General features: G+C 42.7%; 1 protein-coding gene across 2 annotated transcripts in view; it reads right to left on the bottom strand.

The window, feature by feature from the left end:
- The window catches only part of NTN4 (netrin 4), a 97,725-nt gene that overhangs the window by 5,373 nt on the left and 68,671 nt on the right, over positions 1-23,681 (bottom strand). For both annotated transcript variants that reach the window (XM_073327494.1, XM_073327493.1), the window contains exons 5-9: positions 20,816-21,004; positions 9,948-10,161; positions 7,300-7,412; positions 4,763-4,831; positions 1,853-2,023 (exon numbers count right to left, since the gene is read on the bottom strand). In XM_073327494.1, the coding sequence (XP_073183595.1) occupies positions 1,853-2,023; positions 4,763-4,831; positions 7,300-7,412; positions 9,948-10,161; positions 20,816-21,004 (756 nt within the window). The remainder of the gene's footprint in view (positions 1-1,852; positions 2,024-4,762; positions 4,832-7,299; positions 7,413-9,947; positions 10,162-20,815; positions 21,005-23,681) is intronic.

Below are 23,681 nucleotides of genomic sequence, written 5' to 3'. Positions count from 1 at the left end.
CTCTGTTCCATGATTGGAAGTATATACAAATACGTGTGTGCAAAATTAAAGCGTAGTTTCCATGGGCGTACACTCATTTTGCTTTTCACAAACATTTTTGATAGGAAAATTTTCAAATGCTCCCATAAAGATGAACACAAAAGGGGCACAAGAGTAGCTGAAGTGAATGTGCTATCAGAGATGACAGAGGTATTTGTCTAATGGTTCTCCCTGACAGACCACATCCCCAGAGTGAGCAGATGTTTCTCAGTTCTTATTTCAGCATGCAGCAATTTAATTGCTACTAAGCTTCACCTATTGAAAACTAACATAGGTAAGAGCAATTTGCACATTTACATAAATTTACAATTGATGTGTACCAAATGCAGGTTTTTGAATACTTGCCTCAGAGAACGCATCTCCGACTCTTCTTAGATGTCTGAGTAGCAGCTATATTAATTCACTCTGTGTTTGGCCTTTAATTTGGTGAAATACAGAGCTAGATTCTCTGCTGGTATGAATTAGTAACATTTCACTGAAGTCAATAGATTTTCACTGTTTTACACCAGTTGAGTATCTGAACTATAATATTCTTTGTTCTTCAACCCTAATGGAGTTTCTTCAGCTTTATACCAGTAGAGCTGAGATCAGAAAATCGCCTTTCCTGTTTGCCTTTGCTTTGCATATGGAAACATTAAGAACCTGTATCTCTTGCATTAAAATGTTTATGAATTTTTGCGACAATCCAAGGTCTTATGTGCTTAAATAATAAACTTAAGCATAGGGATGCTGATTCACCCTATCCCCTGTACCATGAGAAGTATATTAGAAAGAATTCCTAAGTACATCTCTCCCACCTTCTGTCTACTAGGTTCGAGGCCAAACACTGAGCAATATTTCTAACGACGACAAAAGATTGCAAAAATCTCCACAAGGTATCCTTTTTGAGTGATCTGATGTCTTACAGTAATAATCTTGCAGATGACCTTCTTCTCACTTAGTGAAAAATCTTCCTATTGCTAAATCTTCCTATTGTAAAGGAATCCTCAGTATTGGAATCTACATTTTGTTCAGGTAACCCCTAAAATTATATGCAAACATTGTAAAAAGAAAATGTTTCCCTTAAATTAGTTACTAGCTGATCGCTTGTCTTGAATAGTAAAAAAGATAGTTTAGGTGGATTTTAGTTTCTCTCTACTGAAAAATTCTGCCTCTGAATTTCTTGATTCCTGTGATGATCAATGCACTGTTTTATCAGCATTGATTACACTTCATTTGAAACCTAAACAGCTGTTCACTGAAAGAAGATGAGCAAAGATGATGAAGCTAAAGCTTCCCACTCACCCCCAAAAGAAAGAGCTTCTTCCATGTCATTTTAGCCTAAATTAATTCAACACTACTTTTGAAGAAGACATTCTAGGTGTGCGCTCCTTTGAGAGAAAGCTATAACAGTAGAACAGTAATTTGACCATATCTAGAACTGAAAACTTGAACATGTTATTATGGATCTAAAGCAAAATTAGATTTGAAAAGAACTCTATCTTGTAGGTGCCTGGCTCAACATGCAGCTGCTTTCAGTAGTGAGAGCAGTGAGTGACTGTGGATTAGCTATGTAAAGCTGTACTACTGTAATTCTGCTTTACAAATAGCAGTTTCACACTTCACAACATGTGAAGTGAATAAGGATTTTCTATACCAAATAAAAGTATTCCACTGAGACTGCTCTTGGGGTTTAAATGATGGAGTAAAATCCAGTGTCTCAGTGCAGGACTATAAATTAAATGCACTGAAGGATGGGGTGGAGGAACGAGGAAGAAATCAGTATAAACTTGATGGGGACATACTTTTCACAGAGTCAAAGCCATATACCTACCAGGATTAAGAATTGGACAGGTGCAGCCTCTGTTAGTCCAGGATTCCGGATAGAGAGTTCGCTTTCCTCGCAGAATCTTAAACTTTGTTGATTTCAATACTTTCTTGATCTTCACGTTTACTTCTGCATGGGAGCCTTTGTCGTGGGCTGATAAAATCTTTGCTTTCACCACTGGGAGGGCACAATTTCAAAAGCAGCAATAGATAAAATGGTCACATCCACCTCTCTTTCTACTGCAGTGTTGAGTAACACAGCTAAAGTGACTCTACACTGCAGAATTAGCCCGAGAGTTTACATATTTAGGCTGAGACTGTGTGGGTTTGTCTCCACTGCAGTCGCAGGGTGTGATTGCAGCTCAGACCTAAACTAGCTTTAATTTAGCTAGCATGGATAGCTGTAGCAGTGAAGCTGCAGCTGCATGGGCTTCAGCTGCGGCTGAACAAGATCCCTCAGCAGTTCTCGCAGGCTAGTCCTCACCAAAGCGAGTGTTGCCTTAATTTCACTGCTCCAGGACTTGAGCTAGCTAGATTAAAGCTTGCTCAGGTGTGTGCACTTGAGCTGCAATCACACCCTGTGACTGTAGTGTAGCCGTACCCTGCAAGTCGTACTGTCAGACTAGTGACATGCAGAAATCAATACTTTGCAGTTGCTGGACAGAACGCTGGGTTAGTTTTATTTGAACAGTAACTGTGCCAGATGCCCGCCCATCCTGAAGACCAGGGGGTAAGGAGATGCTGAGTGGCCTGACTTTCGAAATGCTCCCATGGAGGTCAGTGGGAACTGCTGCTTTTTCTGCACTTTTGTTCAGCTTCAATATACTTTTAGAAACCAAACTTTAGGCTCCTGCTTTTGCAAACCTTGGTCGAGGCACACGAAGTAGAATGACAGGTGTCTGAACAGCACCCCACCCCAACAATCCTGCTCATCTCTAGCTACCAACGCTCCTGCACATGTCCGAGTAATGAAACTAAAACAGGAGGGCCACTGCCCACTGGCGTTTGGGCTTGCCGATGCCCAGAGTCACCCCCACTTTCTTCTCACAGCAGATCTTTTCTCCTCTTACACTGGGGAGCCGGGAGGCTGGGATGGATGTCTGCCAGCCGTACAATGCAGAGCAGTGTCTCCATACCTGTGAACCGGTTTCTCTTTCTGCACTTTGTGTTGTGAACAAAACCTGCTGGGTATATCTCTGCAGGCTCTGGAGGTGTGATTCCCAGCTTGGGTAGACATACCCGCACTACCTCTGATTGAGCTAGTGCACTAAAAATAGCAGTGTAGTCATGGTAGTGCAGGTGGGGGGTTGGGCTGGCTGCCTGAGTACACTCCTAGGGTCTCAGTCAGGATGGCACTTGGGCAGCTCGCCCATCCTGTTGCCCACACAGCCGTGGCTACACATACACTGCTATTTTCAGTGAACTAAGATTGATCAAAGCTAGCTCATGTACATCTACCCGAGCTGAAAATTACACCTACAGCTGCAGTGTGGACATACCCGTACAGTCCTGCTGCTATGCTACGCAGGCTGCTGCAGAAATGACCTCTAGGAGAGCCGTGATGCCGGGGATGGTATTTAACAGCTTCTTATGATGTTGCTTTATTTAGAGACCATATTAAAAAATATAAGAAGATCCCCCTTCTACACTGCAGCCCCTCACTTCACGCTTATGATGAACCCTACAATTCAGCTGTTGTCTCTGTAATTTAGCTGACACCCTGCAACACTGAGTAATGAAAGGGTGGGAGGCCTGAGTGCACTTCAGATAAGATTTATGAAGTTGTTTTTTTGCTTTTATTTCTTATCTTTGGCTAGATTAAACACTGTCACTATCGCAGTCAGGAAGCAAAGCAAAGCAGAGATGGATTTTTTTCTAATACCGCTAAGCCAGGGCCATATTTCAGTGACATGCGGCCCCTTGAACTTTTCTTTGTGGGTCACTGCGCAGTCTGTAATGGCATGGATTATCTCTCAATGCATTTTAAACTCTAGCACGGGACAGAGCAGGTGCAAAAAAGTTTGAAAGCTCATGAAATGAAGGGAGTGTTATACAAAGAATTCCTTCCCCTGCACGGTATAAAGGAGACAGTTCACTGGTATTCAGCTGCACGGCTCACCATAGACAACGTTTTCTCCTTACTCCTTTAAGTCTCAATAACAAATGCTCTTGTTGAGAGGGTGCCAGTCCTTAGGAGTGAATGCTTAAGGGTTGGCAGAAGAGTCTTCTCAGTGAATGGTCTGTGCCCATGGAAATCACTCCCTCTTGTGAGTTATCAGAGCTCAGAGCTGGTGGCCTCTAAGCAATGGTGCTGGGTGGACCTTTTGGACAAGGTCTTCCTTTTAGTATTGGTCCTTCAGCCAAGGGGATTTTCTAGTGGTTAGTGGGTGGATAATAGAGTAGGACACTTGATTATGCTTGGCCGTTATGCATAGTGTATATATGAGGGTGTGTGTGTGTGTGTGTGTTTATAATTATATATTTTGTGCATTGCCTATATACTGAGGCAACTTGCATCAAATAAAGCTCCTGTCCTGTGTTTCTTGTGCACCCAGTCCTCCCACTGAAAATCAAGACATGCCGGGTAGAGTTCCAAATTTGTAAATAAACAAGTAATTTTCTCTATAATTGCTCCTTGAAAATTATCTTGGGTATAATCAGAACACAGGCAAACTGGGTGTCTGCCAAGTGATGTGCCCAGTGAGTGTTCATGGGAATCCACCTCTGATACTTGGCTTTTCCTGTAAGTTGCAATAAGAGAGGTAAATTTTATGACATCCTTTCTTCAGCTTTTGCTGTTTTAATTCATTTTATGGGCTAAGCACCAGCTATGCTGTTCTTACAGTCTTACACAGACTCCTCAAACTGCCCATTATGTGCCAACAATAACCCAACCCAACAAGAATATGTAACTCACCATATGTGTATTTCATTCCACAGAAGACCTTGGGATTCCCTAAAACTTGTTCTTTGCATTCACATTTACCTGTGGAAACAAACCAAACCAAACGTGTCTCATGGATGGTACTCCAAAGATTGAAACGTACAGCAAAGGGAGGGGATGGACTGGACCAAGGGGTGACTAATGGGATATAGAGCCTTTCACTCCAGTACTGCTTGTTTAGATCAGCCTGAGTGGGTAGAGACGGGGACTGGGGTGAAATCCTTGCCTCATTGAAGTTAGGGAGAGTTCTGCTATTAACTTTGCTGTGGCCTGGATTTCATCCCTTGTCCTTCTCTCACACTAGCCTTACATGGTGTAACTCCATTGACCTCCCTTGAATGACTTTGCTTCACAGTTGAGTAAGTGAGAGGAGAATCAGGCCAACAAAGTCATTACCCAATGATTGCCTCTTCAGTGGTTTTTGTGAGAGGATTTTGAGGGCTCCATCACTTCCCAGCAGACATGAGGCACATCTTAAAAGAACAACTCACCACCACCATTTGCAGCCTTGTACAGGGAGCGAAAACGCAAAGGCTGCAGGCATTGGTAACCAAGCGCCAGACCCAGGCAGACCGCATGGGCAAATGGTTACTTGTATTTTCATTAACACAACTCTGCCCATAACAAGGTTTGAAAACACCCACAGAACACCAGGCGAGACATAACTGAGCATCCGTTTCCCTAGCACATGCCCATCTCCCCAATTTTGAAAAGCACTCATTTGATGGACGCACAAGCTCGTCTTTCAGAACATCCAAGCTACCTTTAATTAGATGTCAAGTTTATTTATTTTAAAATTGGAATCTTCCAACTTTTACCTTTTAATAATATAAACTCTCCAACCTCCCACCGGCCCTGGCTCTGTGCCACACAAGGATTCCCCTGCACCAAAGGAATGCTCAGTTGGGGAGATCCACCAGCTATCCACCCCATTCGTGCCATAGGAGTGAGGCAAGGAGTCCTGAGCCCAAGGACTTCCCAGTATAGCTCGCTCCTCTGCAGTACAGTCTTATAGTGCTGCCATTTGTTTGCCAGGGTTTTCATTTTAAGCCCCTGAACCAGCAATGCACTTAAGCAGGAGCTTAATTTTGTGCCTGTGTGTAGTACCACATTGACATCAACTACACTTGATCACATGCTCAAAGTTAAGCATAGCGCTTAATTATTTTTCTTGGTCAAGGCCCAACCCCCTATCTTCAGGAGGTCAGCTGAAAATTGGGTTTCAGGAGGTCAGCTAGAAAACTGAGCTCCAGGTTCAGAAGATCTTAGCCTAAGAGGAAGTAGTTTTTGCATAAAATCTGATGGGAGGGGAAAAAATACCACCTTTCTATTTTGAATTACAGTATAAAAATAAGAAGTGAGTCTTTTCTGATTCTATCTTTGCATTTGTACCAGTCAAAATTTGCTTAAAATAAAATGTTGCAGATGGTTATTCTGTATTTGGCTGATTAATTGCTATTGTGCTCTTGAAATAAAAAAAATTATTTAAAAGTCTCATTGACAGACACTAGGGTTTTTTCTCCCCACTTAATGTGTCCTCAGAATTTTTATCATGCAATTCAGTGCACATGCAGAAAGTGGCACTTGCACTAACTTGATAAGATAGAATGACTTTAGGAAGAAGGTGTACTGTCAATCTGCAAAACACAAAGGCCCAAGTTGTGGAAACCTTCTGCTGGTGAATGCTTACTCACAAAAGTAGGTGCACTGAAGTCATTAAGACTAGTTATGTGAATAAGTGCTCACAGGCAGAGGAGATGCACAATCAGGCCACACTGCCTACTAATTTTCATATGGTCCAGCAATGTTTCACAACACTTTTTAGGAGGACAAGTGGAAAATAACTTCTCCAGTTGAAATCATAGCTGGACCATGAGGTAGTCTGTAACCATGTCATCAACCACAACAGCTTCCAAACTTCATATGATAGTCTGAGAAAATTATTGTGTTGTCACTCTTGTTTTAGAAACTCCCTAATTACATATCTAATTCATCTGGGCAATATCATATTCTTCAAATAACTTTATCATCAATTTACCCAACAGAATATAACAGCTCTGGGAAAATATCACATAAAGGAGTTATTAAAAACAAAGTAAAAGAAAAGAGCATTTAAAAGTATTCTGATGTAAATGTGCAAAAGCCCGAGAATTCAGAGCTCAGGATGAAAACCCAGGCAGATACTCAAACTATCAACCCCTACACAAGCTATCAGCCCCTACACACAGATTTTAAGATGGGACTGTCTGCCTAGACTTTAGATATCCTTGTGTATGTGGGTCGAAGTCAGTCTTTCAATGTTCCTTAGGCTTTTTTTTTTTTGGTAGTTGAACAGTACTGAATGTTGGACATTACATTCCTCGCTACCACCATTGCTAAGGCATTAATCCAAAGCAACGCTCTGCTGCATTTTCACAAATCACTTTAAAAGACCCTTTTCTGGTTCATTAGGAACAATCTCTTAGTAATAGGAGGGGAGATAAGAAATATGTTTGAATCAGCTATCTCACCTGAATGCCGGAGAGCAGAGAATCCTTGTTCGTCCTCCCATCCCCAAGCTGGCTCACTCTCGTTAAACACAGAGCGGAAATCAGAAATTTCATGATGCCAGACTATGTCTGCACTGTTGTAATAAAGGGAAACTGTGAGGCATTTCTCATGGAATCAATAGAAAATACCACAAATTCAAGAAAATTATTACACACAATGAATAGTCCATTTTTCAGAAATTTACCATGAAGTTTCTCCAGATTTATTGGTATTGTAAAACACACAAAAATGAATAGTTTTAGACAGTGACAGCTTGATCATTGTAAACTCCCAGATTTGTGTTATGGATCCACATTTGGTATAAAATATATATTTAAGAATTTGTATGTAATATATAATCTCAGTGAATATACAAGGTCCACAGAAGGATCTGTCTGTACAGCTCAGAGACTCACAGACTTTAAGGTCAGAAGGAACTATCATGATCATCCAGTCTGACCTCCTGCACAATGCAGGCCATAGAACCTCACCCACTCACTCCTGTATTAGTCCCATATCATCTGGCTGAATTACTGAAGTCCTCAAATCATGATTTAAAGACATCAAGTTACAGAGACTCCACCGTTTACACTGCTTTAAAGCTGCAAGTGACCTGTGCCCCATGCTGCACAGGAAGGTAAAAAAACCCAGAGTCTCTGCCAATCTGATCCAGGGAAAAATTTCTTCTTGACCCCAAATATGGGGATCAGTTAGACCCTGAGCATGTGGGCAAGACCCACCAGGCAGACACCAGCCAGCCTGGCCTAGAGATGGCAATTGGTAACCTAGGCCTCCTGAGATGGTTTGATTTAAAATATGTTCTTCTCTAGCATACAAGCTAGGGCTTGACGTTGGTCCATTTAAGTCAATGAGACATTTGTGATTAACTTTAATGGGAACAGGACTTCAATCTTCCTTCAAATGTATGGAACCCCCCTACCGCACAAAAATTTTAAGAACCTGAAAGTACCAGCACCAGATGTCAGGAAGGGGAGTCATATGTCATGACTAAGGCTATGATTTAGTCACGGAGGCAGTGGAAGTCACAGAATCCGTGACTTCCAGTGACCTCTGTGACTTCAGTGGTGGGAAACTGCAGGGTTGCCCACTGGCAGCAGGCCGTAGGGTACCCCGCAACTCCTGGCCACCACAGGCGGTGGGGGAACCCTGCAGTGGCTGGGGGAACCCCAAGCTCCCGGCCGCTGTGGGTGGCAGGGGAACCCCAAACGCCCAGTGGCTGTGGACAGCCAGGGAAACCGTGAGCTCCCAGGTGGCAGGGGCGGCTGGGGAACCCCTGAACTTTCTGGCACCAGTGACGGGGGAACCTCTGAGCGCCTGGCAGCATGGGCGGCGGGGGAACCCCTGAGCTCATGGGTGGCGGAACCCTTGCAGCTCCTGGCCACTGCAGACAGTGGGGGTATCCCTGAGCTCACGGCAGGCAGGGGAAGCCCCGAGTTTGTTGGCGGCAGTGTTCCCAAGCTCCCAGCAGCCACGGCCCCCGGTGCTGTGGGTGGTGGGGGTACCCCGCAGTCCCCAGCTGCTGCTGGTGGCTCCTAGCCCCTGCGCAGCTTCCCCCGCTTCAGGCGGTATGGGGATCCACAGATCCCCATTTTGTCACAGATATTTTTAGTAAAAGTCCCATTGAAGGGACAGTCACGGCTTCTTTTTTCTTTGAATTTTTCTTTTTCGTCTGTGGCCTGTCCATGAATTTTACTAAAAATATCTGTGACAAAATGTTAGGCTTAGTCATGACCCATGATACTATAATAAAATGGGCCATTCTCCTGACATATTATTGTTAATAACTTAAACGTATTTCTAACCCAAGATCCTGCTTCCGTATCCCATAAAACTGTGACTGGCTGAACTCTGAGGCCCTACAATATAATAAATATAAATATGGTAGGGCAGTACATCCCCTGTGCATATGCACATCAGGGTGGACGGATTTCCTCCTGGGCTCCATGGAAACTACTTTGATGGTCATCCATGGGCTCTGTGTTCCACATGGGCACAGGAAGAGGGGACACAGGAGGGGCACCAGTGAGTCAAGGATTGGCTAAGTTTTACAGCACCACCCATGTTCAGCCCTGCTCTACTAACTCTCTGGCTCCCCTCTGGGACTGCTATAGAGCAAGGCAACCCAGACAATGGCAGCACAGCTCCAGCTACTGCCCTGCTGTCACAAGGGGATAGTTGGGCCAGTAAAGAAACACAGCGGGGCAGCCATCCATGCAGATAGTTTCTTCTTCCATGTATCTAGATGGCTCCTTCCCTGTGGCTCCTCTAGAACTGAAGTCTTGGAAGGTATTGTCCCCTGCTAACCCTGCAGACAGCAAAAGCCCTCCCATCAAACGCCATGAGATGTTTCGCAGGAAACTGTGCCAGGTAATCAGATGGAGCATTTAGTCTTCTCTGACTCTGTCCAATAGGTGTCTCCATAGGAGGAAGCCAATCTGGCTCAGTATCCATTTATAAATTGTGTGTAACATCAGGTTTTCTGTAGTACCAATCCAAACAATAAGGTCTATCTAAAATAATCAACACTTATTGAACATACCTGGGATATGAAGGTCCATGATCTATTTGCATTTGTGAGTCTAGAGAAATAGCATGTCTGTCCACGCACCTGCTGATGCAGTCACCAGTGAGTGGGTCACAGCTTCCAGCACAGTCACACGGTCTGCAGCCATACTCTCCAAAGCCCCAGTATCCCACCATACACCGGTCACACTGAGGACCTGCCACTCCAGGTTTGCAGGGGCAGTCACCGTTGCTGGGGTCACAGAAGGTATTAGTGCTGAAAGGAAGCATGGCTGATCCAACTGGGTGGCAGGAACACACTGCAGTACAAAGCAGGTACATCATGTAAGAGTATTGGTGTTGGAAAGCTAGCAATGCTAGATATGAATGCAGAGCAAACAGATTAGCTCACCCAACGCATGGGTGAACTGGATGTGCTTATTATTTCACACTACTGGGGAGCGAGGACTAGTAGGCTGACATAGTTACCAGAGGAAATATGTTTGCTACATTACTGAAAGTTTACCCAGAGTTGCTGGACTGGCACAACACAGACATTTTCCAATCATTACATGAAATGTGACCTGACAATAAAACAAAACTTTTGCTTGAAATAGTGTGAGACACATGCCAAACCTCCTGCGGTTCTAATAATAATCATGTTGTTTCTGGACTTTATTCTCCTTACTTGTATGAACCTGACCAGAGGAATTCCCTCTAGAAATGACAAGACTTTAACTTCTGTTGTATTATAATTAGTCAAGCTAGCTTGGTTTCGTGTCATGTTTTGCCAAAAGTGAAAAGTACTACGTCAGTTAGCTTATAACTCCAGGGCCCCAATTCAGCAAGGTACTTAAGCACATGCCTAACTTTAAAGTTTGCACCGAAGTACCTTGTTGAATCAGGACTTGGATCATTATTGTATATTCTACAAAAAAGAATCCTAACACAACTGCTTTCTTAAGTAACAATTCATGATTCTCTTGCTGCAAGAAGCTTTGAAAAAGTCATTTTAACTTAGATGAGTGATGGGTAAAATTTAGTTATTTTCTGGCATTTAAAAACAAAGTGGCTATTTTGAAATGCTGAATAAAAAATTAGGGCACTGATAACAAAGGGTCAGGCTGTATACAAACGCCATCCAGCTCTTGTACAGACCTTTAAACATGGATTTTTCTGCGTTTGTGTAAGGTTTTGTTGCCAAAAAACTGAAAAGACTCATTGTTATTATTGAACAAGGAAAGGGTCCTCTTCACTCTTCTTCCATTTTCCTCTTCCCTGCTAAACAGCCTCACATTGCAGCTTCTCTCCATTTGCATGGAAAGAGCTAGATGTGGCTCTTTCTGAAGACCATCAGAGTGGGTCAATGTGGCAACCACAGGGATTATTAGAGAGCAAGGTGACGTTTTTCTTCTTGGGGAAAGAGAGGGGGCGGTTTGGACAAATCCCACATTCCAGAATGAAAAAATTTGGAGGAAACTCTACATAGGAAGGGGTTGGACTTCTTCTCCCCTTTAACATGTTTTTCCATCTGTAATCTAGGCCTCCCTTTGCTGTCGCTGGCATCCAACATACAGAGGGCTGGAAAAGTTTTAAATAGGGGATTTTTTTTTCAAGGGGTTTTTTGTTTTTTTTTTGGTGCAAATTCAAATACCAAAAAATTTAGGCTGAAAACCAAAATAATTTGATCTGGAAACACCTGGCTGGGGTGCCTCATGGGGCTTGTCATTTGGATGCCTCATGCTCTCATTCTCCATTGTAGTCTGGGGCTCCCTGGTCAGATGCATTACAGTCCCATGGTGCATTACAGTCTTCTGAGAGAGGGGAGGCTGTATATCATGGGAGTCCCTAGCTGTGGTGCACCATGGGAGATGTAGTCCAGCCAGGGAGCCCAGCCCATACAGGAGAATTGGGACATGAGTCAACCGAATGGCAAATCCATTAGGCACCACAGTATCATTTCCAAAGCTAAATATTTCAGTTTTCAGGCATTCTTTTTTTGACAAAAAAAAATCAACATTTTTCACAGAAAGTGAAAATTTTCATTTATCCAAAACCGCAAATTTCTATCAAAAACAGTTTGGGCAGAACGTTTTCAACCAGCCAAGGGGTTTTTCCTTTTCTGCTGTGGAGGCAGCACAAAGAAAGGCACTATATAGAGCACAGCCATGCTTTGCCTTAGAACACTTATTGTTATGCACGTATCTTTGATTCTGACATGATGACGTTTTTGTGGTTTCCAGAAATTCCAGGTTTTGACGTATCTGAACTGCAGTTTTAACATACTAAGTCAGCCTTTAATATTGGCACTCAATTGACAGTACTGACTGTGGCTCCAGCATGTTTGCAAAAAAAACCCCAAAACCCAACAACGCCAAAATAAATAAAATAACCCCCGCTCCGCCCCTTCTTTCCCAAACAAAATATAATTATAGAAAATAAGATTAAAAATCCTCTCCACAAACTGCATAACTAGCTGCAGGCAATAGACTCCAGTACCTCTAATAGCATAGTTTTCAGCAGTGCTCACTGAGGCTCGCATATCTTTCTCCTCAAGGCTGTCAGGTATTTTACACTTGACACATGCATCCGAACGTGCTATTTTCTTACTTGATGCCATGGATATTTATGGAATTTCTCAACCCCCTTAGGGGGAAAGAAAGTGTCCTACACTCTTCTGGTCTCATGCACTCAATGGGCTAAATTTACCAGTGACATACATGGATTCAACTCTGCTGAAGTCAATGGAATTGTACTGCCTTAGGCCAGGGATGAATCTGGTCGAGTATGTTACATTTTAGCCAAAATTTTCTCCATTTTTTCCTAAGAGCTGCAGTTTGGAGACCCAGTTCCCATCACTTAATGGACTCTGCAATACCATGGCTAGCAGCTAAAATTACTCCTTCGAAAGCTGTTAGCAAAGATCCAGTCTGAGCATAAGAGGGAACTTGACTGAATCAGAGAGGCACATTTAGATGATTTTATTTTTAACTTCCATATTACAACCCAGTAAGTGCCAAATTTTCAAAGACCCCTCATCCTCACATTTGCTCACCTACATTTTTGTGCATTTATATTTTGAGATTTGGAAATAGCTCCTGGCAATTTGCCCCTAAAATCAGCATTCACAAGTATTCTTGACACTGTAGCTCAGAAGTATAGCTGGACTGCAGAATCATTTTTCCTTTAGCCACCTGAGGGAGGGTTCTCTTAAAAGTCTCTTTTGGACATGTCAGAGTTGCCTTTAGACGCTGGGGAAACTGCCATGCAAATTATAAAAGAGGCCTTGCAAACTTTCAACTTCCCCTCTCCCACAAAACGAAATATTTTCATTTCCTAGAGACTAAGGGCCAGAAAGATTATTCAAGCAAATTCACACTATTCTTTGCTAATCTTAACTAGGATGAAGATCAGCGCTACTATAACCACAGAATAAAGGTAATTACATACTTATGGGACCAAATTTAGACCTGGTGTAACTGGATGCAACTCCCACAGAACCCTTAGGGTCAAATTCAGTGGAGAAAGCAAACTGTTGTGCAAAAGCTACACGTTGCATGTAATATGGTCAGAAAATGATGTAAGCAGGAAAATAGTGTAAAGTCCACTGATCTGGCATTCAGGGAGTCAGACCATCAGGCCTGTTATCTGCTAAGGCTGCTTTGTACCAGCGTACCAGTGCAAAACAGCTACAAGACCTATCTGAAAGGCCCCCTGAGAATTCCCCATGCATAGGGGAATTCACTGGTGACGTAAGCCACCCCCTTGCTAGCGCCCCCAGTGTAAAGGGTATGCCTTGGTGATTCCCAGCTGGAAAGGCCTGGCCTAGGAGGCTGTTCTCTGTTATGCTTGGCACCCACCCAGGGTCCTACAATCCTTTGTAACCCTTTTCCTCCTGAGTTGCACCAGGTGCACAAAAAGTGAGCCCCAAGGTCTGGCCCAGTAGTTGCACAAAATGAGTAAGTTACAGGGCCAAGAAGGAGAAGGTGGGTTATCAAGAAAAGCAACAGGAAGGTGTGTGATAAAATGGAGGTGGGTAATTAGTTGCTTTCTTCTTTACCTTCCAAGATACATCTTCTTCTGCCTCCTTGGCATGTCGGTAATATTTTTTCACACCTGCTGGATCTGACCCTTGGTCCTGCTATGGCCCCCTTCTGCCACTTTGGTAGTGGAAAGCAGCTATAACACTGGCTTAGCCCACTACCTGGGGATTTGCTACACCATCTCCTATGCTGGAGCCCAGCCTGTGGGGTGTGACTGGGGGAAAGAGGATGAGGCTTTACTGTCCCATCATTCTGATGATCCCTGACTGCTTGTTGGCATACCAAGGTCAGTTGGGGGTGTGTGATTTTTATGGTATTTTTATACTGGCAAAAACCCTAATGTACATGCATTTATACTGGCAAAAAGGTGCTTTTGCTGGCACAGCTCATGTTTGGGAAACTGGTACAAGCTACGCTACCTAAAGCCATCCTTTGCCAGAAAAGGGTGTGTCTACAGTATGAGGGTTTCCCAGGACAGCTAGATTGGCCAACTTTTCTAGTGTAGGCTAAATCCCAGAATGTTCTCTTGGACAGGAGCAGATGGTGCAATTTAGAGTAGCTTTGAAGCTGTTCTATGTAGCACTAAGAGCCTAATCAGCTTCCAGCTGGTTTCAATATTGAGGGGGAACACAAAGGCTGATGCTGAGTTAATGTGGATAGTTTGCATGTAGTTCTGAAAATACAATAACTGTGTGTAATGTATATGTGATTAGAGCCTAGGATAGGCACATACTGTGAAATGCCATAAAGAAATAAAGTGCACCCCACAACGGTACAGAATAAATGCAATAGACATTCATAGTAAATAGGCCCAATGGCCTGTGATGGGATGTTAGATGGGGTGGGATCTGAGTTACTACAGAGAATTCTTTCCTGGGTATCTGGCTGGTGAGTCGTGCCCATATGCTCAGGGTTCAGCTGATCGCCATATTTGGGGTCAGGAAGGAATTTTCCTCCAGGGCAGACTGGAAGAGGCCCTGGGGGTTTTTCGCCTTCCTCTGTAGCATGGGGCACGGGTCACTTGCTGGAGGATTCTCTGCACCTTGAAGTCTTTAAACCATGATTTGAGGACTTTAATAGCTCAGACATAGGTGAGAGGTTTATTGCAGGAGTGTGTGGATGAGATTCTGTGGCCTGCGTTGTGCAGAGGGTCGGACTAGATGATCATGATGGTCCCTTCTGACCTTGGTATCTATGAGTCTATGAGACACTTCACATTACAGAGACAAACAAACAGCTAAATATCCAGACAAAACAAGGACATCATGAAAAGAAGAAGGTAAATGTCCCAGTATGTGTAGGGTTGGGACACAGCAGGAAATTAATTCTAAAGCAATACTGATGACTTGGAGCTTGGCAGTTACAGCTATTACTGTCTGTGGCCTGATGATCTGCTCCTCTTAGAGCTGCTTCTGGACTCTGTTTTCTCCAACCAACTATCCTATCCCAAATACAGAAGTCTGTTGGAGAAGCTGAAGCAGCTGGGGAAAACAATAAAGCAGCAGAGGCCACTGGAGCATGGAGCAGTGAGAATCTGTGGACATGGGTAGATTGGATGCTGCTTCCTGGAGAATATATTTATAACCTTAGAGAGATGGTTCAGGGGAATTCCTATCACACGGGTAAAATGTGGCTTTCACATTGCGGAGACTGTACCATGCACAATGCAAAGGACCATAGAATCATGGAAGTAAGAGAGGGGAAAAGGCTGTTAGGTCATCTGACCTGGCCCCCTCAACAAGACTGTCAGTCTGTGCTCCAGGGCTAGCTATGGCGAAATACACCAGGAGACAGAGCATTCTCTTCCTCATATTCAAACGTAGTGGCATTGAGATAGCAACACACAGTGTAATACATAAGAATACTTTGAGCTCAGCATCTACAAAGTGAAAATATTAATCAGCTGCCTGTCTTTGCTTGGGAGGTGCTGTATGGGAATAGGATTGTGTGGGGAAACATCTAGGCTGAAATCCTGCACCTGTTGAAGTCAATGGGAGTTTTGTCATTGACTTCAATGAGGATCAGGAGTTCCTCCTTAGCTCTGTGTTATGAATGAAGGTTTTGTTTTTTGGAGCTGCCAGTGACCTTTGGAAACACCAAATATTTACCCTAAAAGCCCTGTATTGCAAAAGCAAAAAGAAACTCAGCAATTATGAAACTTGATTTCTTGTCCCTGGTTACACTGTAGCTGGGACTTCAAAATCCATGAGGGATATAAAATAAAACTGGAGGTAGGGGAAGGGAAAGGGAGTTACCTTCAGTCAGATTGCTATGTTAAATGGTAGAATGCCTTGTTTTATCTGGTACACACCTTCTCCTGAGCAAATATTATACATTACTAACCTAAAAGTATCTTTAAAGATTATGGCCTAACAACTCCTTTATTTACTTTGACCTTGGTGCTGTTTTAATTTTCATTGCTACTCTGTGGTTGAGCAATAATGTTGATTTGAGCTAAGTACAGCATTCTACAGTCTTCTCTATAAGAATATAAGGTTATCAGACATGTCCCTTGTTACTACAAACCATGCACAACACAAGACTTTGAAACGTTTCATGCACAGACTTTAATCAGAATTATGTAGGTTCATCTAACCATGTTCATTCATTTGCTATTCACTGGAGCTAACCAAAATACCACTAACCCTCTATGAGGAAGACTCTTGAAAACTTTTGGGGCACTGAAATATTCCATACAGGAAACACCAGTCTCACCTGAAACATTACACTCTCTGTGTCCCCCATCCCCCAGTACTGCACTGTGAGCTCCCCACAGATGAAGATGGCTGCTTGTAAGGCTCTGATGGGTGTGAAGACAGGAATGGAGGGCGTAGAAGGAGTTGCTGAGACAGGATTGGAAATTTTCCAAAGAAATATTTTTTGTCAGAAAACACTGATTCATCGAAACCAAAACTATTTGCAAGAAAGGGTCAGTTTTGACAAACTTCCTGCTTCAATTAAAAAAAAAGTTTAAAAATTATCAAAAAGGCCCCATTTCTATTTTTTTAAAAAAAAAGTTTAGTTTTTTTATTTGAAATGATTTTGTTTTAAAATTGTAGTTTATTCTAAAGAAGTTTAAAAAGTCAAAACTGAAACAAAATGCTTCAAAATTATTGAAACACAATGTTCCAATTGATCCACTCCAAATGTATCTATTTAGTTAGTTATCTGGATTATCAGTGAGTGAAAAGTTCTGAGATTTTGATTTTCGTACCATTCCGGAAGAGAGAAAAAAATCTGAAATCTCAAACTCTAACAGGATGGGGAAAATAATTTCCTGCCCAGCTCTAGCTGCGTGGCCCGTTCTGGAATGGAAAGTAAACTGGCCAAGAGGAGGAGGTCAAAAAGGAAAGCACTAAGGGGAATCTGGAGTTGTGGGGTATCCAGAAGAGCATTTATAGGAGATTTCAAGTCTTTGCCTCCCCCAAATAAAGTCACCTTTGCCCTATTAATTTGAGTTTGTTGTAATGTCCTATGTGAAGTGTAACATTCTAAAGTTATATAAATCTTCATGAAATCAGCTTAATTCTGTCAAAATTATTTTATTGAGTTGAACAAATACTCAATGTTCTGTAACTAAGGGCCTGTCTACACAGGAAAATTAATCCAAATTAACTAAGGCTATGGCTACACTAGAGAGCTTGCAGTGGCACAGCTGCATCGATGCAGTGGAGCGGCTGTAAGTCAATGGGAGAGAGCTCTCCTGTCGATTTAATTAATCCATCCTCAATGAGCGGCGGTAGCTCTGTTGGCAGGAGAAGCTTTCCCACCAACATAGTGCTGTCTACACTGGCATTTAGGTTGGTGTAATTTATGCCGCAGAGGAGGGTGGCTTATTCACACCTCTGAGCGACATAAATTAGGGCTTGTCTACACTGGCAATTAACAGAGCTGCAATTTTCTCGCTCACGGTGTGAAAAAATACGCCCCTGAGCACAGCAAGTTGCAAGGCTGTAAAGTGCCAGTGTAGACAGTGACCAGGAGCTACACCCCTCATTGAGGTGGGTTTTTTAGAGCGCTGGGAGAGCTCTCTCACAGCGCTGCGCTGCGACCACACAAGGCACGTTAAAGCGCTGCTGTGGTAGCATTTTAGCATTGCCAGTGTAGATTAGCCCTTATACTGATTTAAGTGGTAGTGTAGACATAGCCAATTTGAAGTGGATTAGTTAAACTGCATTAAACCCCTGAGTGAACGCCGTCATTCAGAAATAAACTGACCTTAATTCAGTTTATCTTAATTCACTTCCAAAGTGAATAAACGAAACTGCATTCAGGACACACAGGGATTTAATGTGGTTTAACTAATCCACTTCAAATTCACACCTTTAGTTAATTTGGATTAATTTTCCTGAATCTCCATGTAGACAAGCCCTAATATGTTCTCAAATAATAACAGTAGCAAAGTAGACACTATTAATGAAAAAGGTAAATTATTAAGACTTTGTCTTACTGTAATAATTGCTGTCTTATGGGTTATTTTAAACATACATTATCTTTGGGATTTAAATACCACAGAGTTCCTAAACATAGAGGGTTCTTTAAATGGATTTTCTGGAGACATTTTTTAAGAGACAATGTTAGGGGACAAAATCCTAGCCTTGATGTCAGGCATATAACATTTTGCACTTTTTAAAAATGAAATGCATGAAAAAAGTAGAACGTTAGGGTCAGTGATGAAGGAAACTGACGTGACTGACGTGACATAGGGCTTATGTCCACCATTGTGTCAGTAAAAATATCCATTAATCATATCATCTGCATAAGTCTGCCTCCTGCCAAGATTGCTAAGCTTTTTAGCCAGGATCTTAGCAGTCTCTTAGGATTTAGTGTCAGCGGTAATACTTACAGATAATTAATTCTGTGACATGACGGTTGATTGTTAGTTTGATTTTTTCTATACACACTGGAATTTTTCCATTTGAATCATGATCTCCATTTTGGAGTGGAACTTTCCAATAATTACACTGATACTTATTTTTGCAAGCAGGTTTTCTCTGTGCTAGACCCCAGTCAGTAATGGCCCTTCCCAAACTAGGCAAGGTTTGCACTGGAACTATTAGACCTGGGAGGACTGAATGATACTCTCTTTGTAAAACGTTTCAGTTCAGTTCCTAGATTTGTCAAGCAACGGGCACTACCAGTGTACAGATACAACCCACTCCTTCTATCTCCAAGGTGGATTTTGCTGCTTCTCCAGTGCTCCCAAGGCCACATTCAACTCCCATTGAAGTCAATGCAAAAACTTAGATTGGCTTCAGTGACCTTGTCTTCGCGAGAAAAAAAGGTGTGGTAACAAACATGAGGTAAAATCCTAGTGAAGACATGGCAGTTGTACCTCTAACACATCAGGCCAACATAAATCCTAGGTTCCCCCAAAGCATTTAGTGTGATCTGCTGTCATCTGAAAATTGCCTTTTCATGGATTTTACCTCGTGATAGTTGCCATGTGTCAGTTAATATGAGGTAAGAATGCACCTTTTTTCCTAGTGAAGATGGGAGTTGGAAAAGACCCCTAGAAAGTGAGTGGCTGAATCCAGGGTTCTAACCCGTACTTTCTGAATGGGAGTACAAAACAAAAACACCCTTGTATATGACCTGGCAATAATTATTGAAGAAAAATATCTGATATCACAGATGAAGAGACTAGAGACTGCAAAGTAGGTAATGGAAGTAGGCAAAGGGATACTAGGAAAATATTTGAAGTAAAAGTATTTAAGAAATGTGTTGTCTATATATTATAACATGAAAATATTATTTACCTGTGTAATGAAGGATTGAGGTCACATACATTTTCATAAAATGTATTCTAAGAGGAATCAGGTTGGTAAACTATACAAGGTGTATTATCTGGGCTAGACACACATCTCTCCAGTTAGTGAAATCAAACATCCAGAGGAGACTAGATCCCTCTGCTAGCTGGCTGGGGCAGCAGAAAGCCACAGTGGAACAAGTAAGTGCCCAGTGAGATGAAAAGGTTAGTTGCCACACAACTCCAAGTGAAGCCAATGGGAGCCACATGCCATATTCAACCACAGAATGCAACTCTACAGTTTCAAAGGATACTGCCAATTTCTCTCCTCTGAGAAGGGATTCTTGCAGTGCTTTCTGAAGAAGATGGATACAATTTTCCCTTAAACAACACTAACAGTACAGGAGCCAGATTCTGTCTGCCACATATGAATTGACAGCACCAGATTATGCTCTCTTATGCCAGTGTAAATTTCGTGAAATCAGTGGAGTTTGTAGCTGTGTAGCTGACAGCATTACTTGGCTCACTACATTTCTCTCTCAGTGTAATCCATTGAATGTGGTTTGTGGATTTGAAGTTCTCTACAAGTCACAAATCCTCAGAATGTTCCTGGGTGATTTTTGCATTTGGATCTCCCTGTGGACTATATAACTCAGGAGTCCCACCAGCGTCAAACTTGCTGGAATAATGTTAACTCACACGGAAATTTCCCCCTTCAGATCCACCTGCTTCTGAGAGTCAGATGAATTAGGGTTGTTGGTTTTTGCTAATTCCATCCACTTTTGGTCAAACCATCCATTTCAGGGCTTCTGCCAACATTAATGAAGAAGATGTGCCGATACGGAGATCTGTTCTCCAAAATTCTCCAGCAGGAGAATGCTCAGGAATCCTCATTTAAGTGAAGAGGCAGCTGTCAGCCAATCCAGTGTATAAATAATACTAAATTACAGAGAGCCAGAGTGCTGATTTGTTAACAGCATCTGCTGACCCCTAGTCTGGCAAACTCTACTGGTTTTTGTAAATAGCATTAAACAAACCCAAAGATGAAGAAATAAATATACTGTTAAGAACTTATAGCCCTCTGCTAAAGCAGCACAAATAAAAGATGGGAGGATCTTGTCTTCTAGTATTTAACCCTCAAGTTTCAGTTGGTATTTTATCAGTTAATTGACAGTGACTTACATTTGCAGGCATCTGGGGCAGAGAAAGGCCTTCTGAGATCTCGGTAGAAGCCTGGCTTGCAACGTTGGCAATGCTGCCCTTCAGTGTTGTGTTGACAATTATCACAGACTCCGCCACTGCGATTCCCTGAGGCCAGCCATGCATCCATGTCAAAATGACACATGTCAGCATGCCCATTACATTTACATGCTGGGATCAAGCCAAAGGAAACAAAAAGACTCATTAAAAAGAGGAAAGATTGTGGTGTGTATAAAAGATTAATGCAAATGCTGAAAAATGAACATACAGTACAGCAGTAGCAGAAGCAACAAAGAAAATCAAATGTACATACAGGCCAGCAGATGTCTTTAAAAAAAAGTACCCAGTTATACCAGCACTTGCATTTCCAGTGTAACTAATTGTTCACGGAATCTTGCAAGTGAGACCCATGCCCTGTTGGGGGGCCATAGGCGAGTTATGTTGGTTTGAGTCTAATGAATTAGGGATTCATATTTTAATAAAATTTAAGTCCTTCAACATCTTGTCAATATTGTTTATTTTCTTCATTTTCTTAGGTACACTTCTTTAAATTTACAAAATTAACACCTATTCTTATTTAACCGGATTATGTTCAGGCTCGGTAGATATGGTTTTGAGTAACATGCAGAATGCTCATGGAAGAAAATAATATGGATTCTGATGTATGCTGAAGGTCCTTGCAAATAAAAAATAAAGCACTCAAAACCAAATGTTAGAACAATGGGCCTCATTTATAAAAACTTCATAAATTCAAATATATAAAGAACTTTCACATTATCACAAAACATGGAAACCAACCTAATTCCCTCCTTTGACAGGGTTACTGGCCTAGTGGATGGGAGGAAGCAGTTGATGTGATATATCTTGATTTTAGTAAGGCTTTTGACATAGTCCCACACGACATTCTCATAAGCAGACTAGGAAAATGAGGTCTAGACCAGAGGTGGGCAAACTCCGGCCCCTCAGCCCTTTTAATCTGGCCCCCCGGGAGCGAGGTCAGGAGCTGGCCCTGCTCAGGCACTCCTGCCAGGGAGTGGGGTCGGGGGCTTGCCCCGCTCTGCCTGCCCGACGCTCCCACGTGTTCAGGTGGAACCTACGTGAGGGAATGCATGTTACTGCAGCTGCACAACCCAAACGTGCTACCAGAGCCTGGAAGGTGCAAGCCCATGTGTCTGCTACTTGTTGGCTTAGGTGACTCTGCTGTTTTAATAGTGTTAATTTTCCATTGTTGAAGATAAACCAAAGAGTAGTTGGCCAGGGAGTGCAGGCTGCATTGTTCACATTAATCAAAGAGGGATTGGAAAGGAGGTAAGTTTGGTTTAATTATTGTAATACTTTATGACAGTATATTTATAATAGTAAGTGAGGTTTAATGTTTATTTCCACTAAAATGTATCTTTATTAAATAAAGATTATTTGAATATCTCTGAATTGTTAATTTCCTGAGCATTCATGGCCCACCATACAATTTCTATACTCAGAGGTGGCCCTCAGGCCAAAATGTTTTTCCACCCCTGGTCTAGATGAAATTACTATCATGTCAGTGCGCAACTGTTTGAAAGACTGTACTCAAAGAGTAGTTATCAATGTTCTGATGTCAAACTGGGAGGGTATATCTAGTTGGATCTCACAGATGTCTTGGGTCCAGTACTATTCAATATTTTCATAATGTCTTGGATACAGGAGTGAAAGTAGGCCAGTAGGGGCTGGGAGTACCGGTAAGAAGGGGCTGCCGGTACTGGCCTGTATGCTGCCAATGTTAAAGTGCTACCGCAGCAGTGCTTTAACATTGCTGCCACACAACCCCGGGCGGCAGCCCTGCTGGTAGGGACCTGGAGGGTAAAAGGGGCGGCTGCCCCTGGGCCCGGCAATTTAAAAGGGCCCAGGGGCTCCCAGCTGCCGCTGCTACCATGGCAGTGGCTGGAGCCCTGGGCCCTTTTAAATCACCGCCGGAACCCCGGGCAGCATGGGCCAGGCAGCGCAGATGGGCTGGCTGGGGGAGGCTGACCACCCCAGCCCCGCCCATTCCGCACGAGGCCCCAACCCTTCCAAGGGCCCGGAGCCAGGCCCCTGTACTGGTAAGTCCTCTGTGCTACTTTCACCCCTGCTTGGATCATGGAGTAGAGAGTATGCTTATAAAATTTGCACATGACACCAAGATATGTGGGGGGGGGGGGTGGAGGGGGGTTGCAAGCACTTTGGAAGACAGGACTAAAATTCAAAACAAGCTACACAAACTGGAGAACTGGTCTGAAATCAACAAGATGAAGTTTAATAAAGACAAGTGCAAAGTATTACATTTAGGAAGGAAAAATGAAATATACAACTACAAAATGAGGAATAGCTGGCTCGGTGGTAATACTGCTGAAAAGAATCTGAGGGTTAGAGTGGATCACAACTCGAATATGAGTCAGCAATGTGATTCAGTTACACAAAAGGCCAATACCATTCTGGTGTGTATTAACGGGGGTGTTGCATGTAAAACACAGGAGTCTTGCTGTACTAGGCACTGGTGAGGCCTCAGCTGGAGTATTGTGTCCAGTTCTGAGTGCCATACTTTAGGAAAGATGTGGACAAATTGGAGAGAGTCCCGGGAGAGGAACAACAATTATAAAAGGTTTAGAAAGCCTGACCTATGAAAAAAGATTTTAAAAACTGGGTAACATTAGCCTTGAGAAAAAAAGATGGATGGGGGTACATGATAACAATCTTCAAATCTATTAAGGGCTGTTGTAAAGAGAATGGTGATCAACTGTTCTCTGTGTGCACTGAAGGTAGGACAAGAAGTAATAGGCTTAATCTTCAGCAAGGGAGATTTAGGTTAGATGTAAGGAAAAACGTTCTGATT

This window comes from Lepidochelys kempii, chromosome 1 (genome assembly GCF_965140265.1).
Source record: "Lepidochelys kempii isolate rLepKem1 chromosome 1, rLepKem1.hap2, whole genome shotgun sequence".
NCBI classification, from domain to species: Eukaryota; Metazoa; Chordata; order Testudines; family Cheloniidae; genus Lepidochelys; species Lepidochelys kempii.
This window is presented reverse-complemented; position numbering and strand designations above follow the sequence as displayed.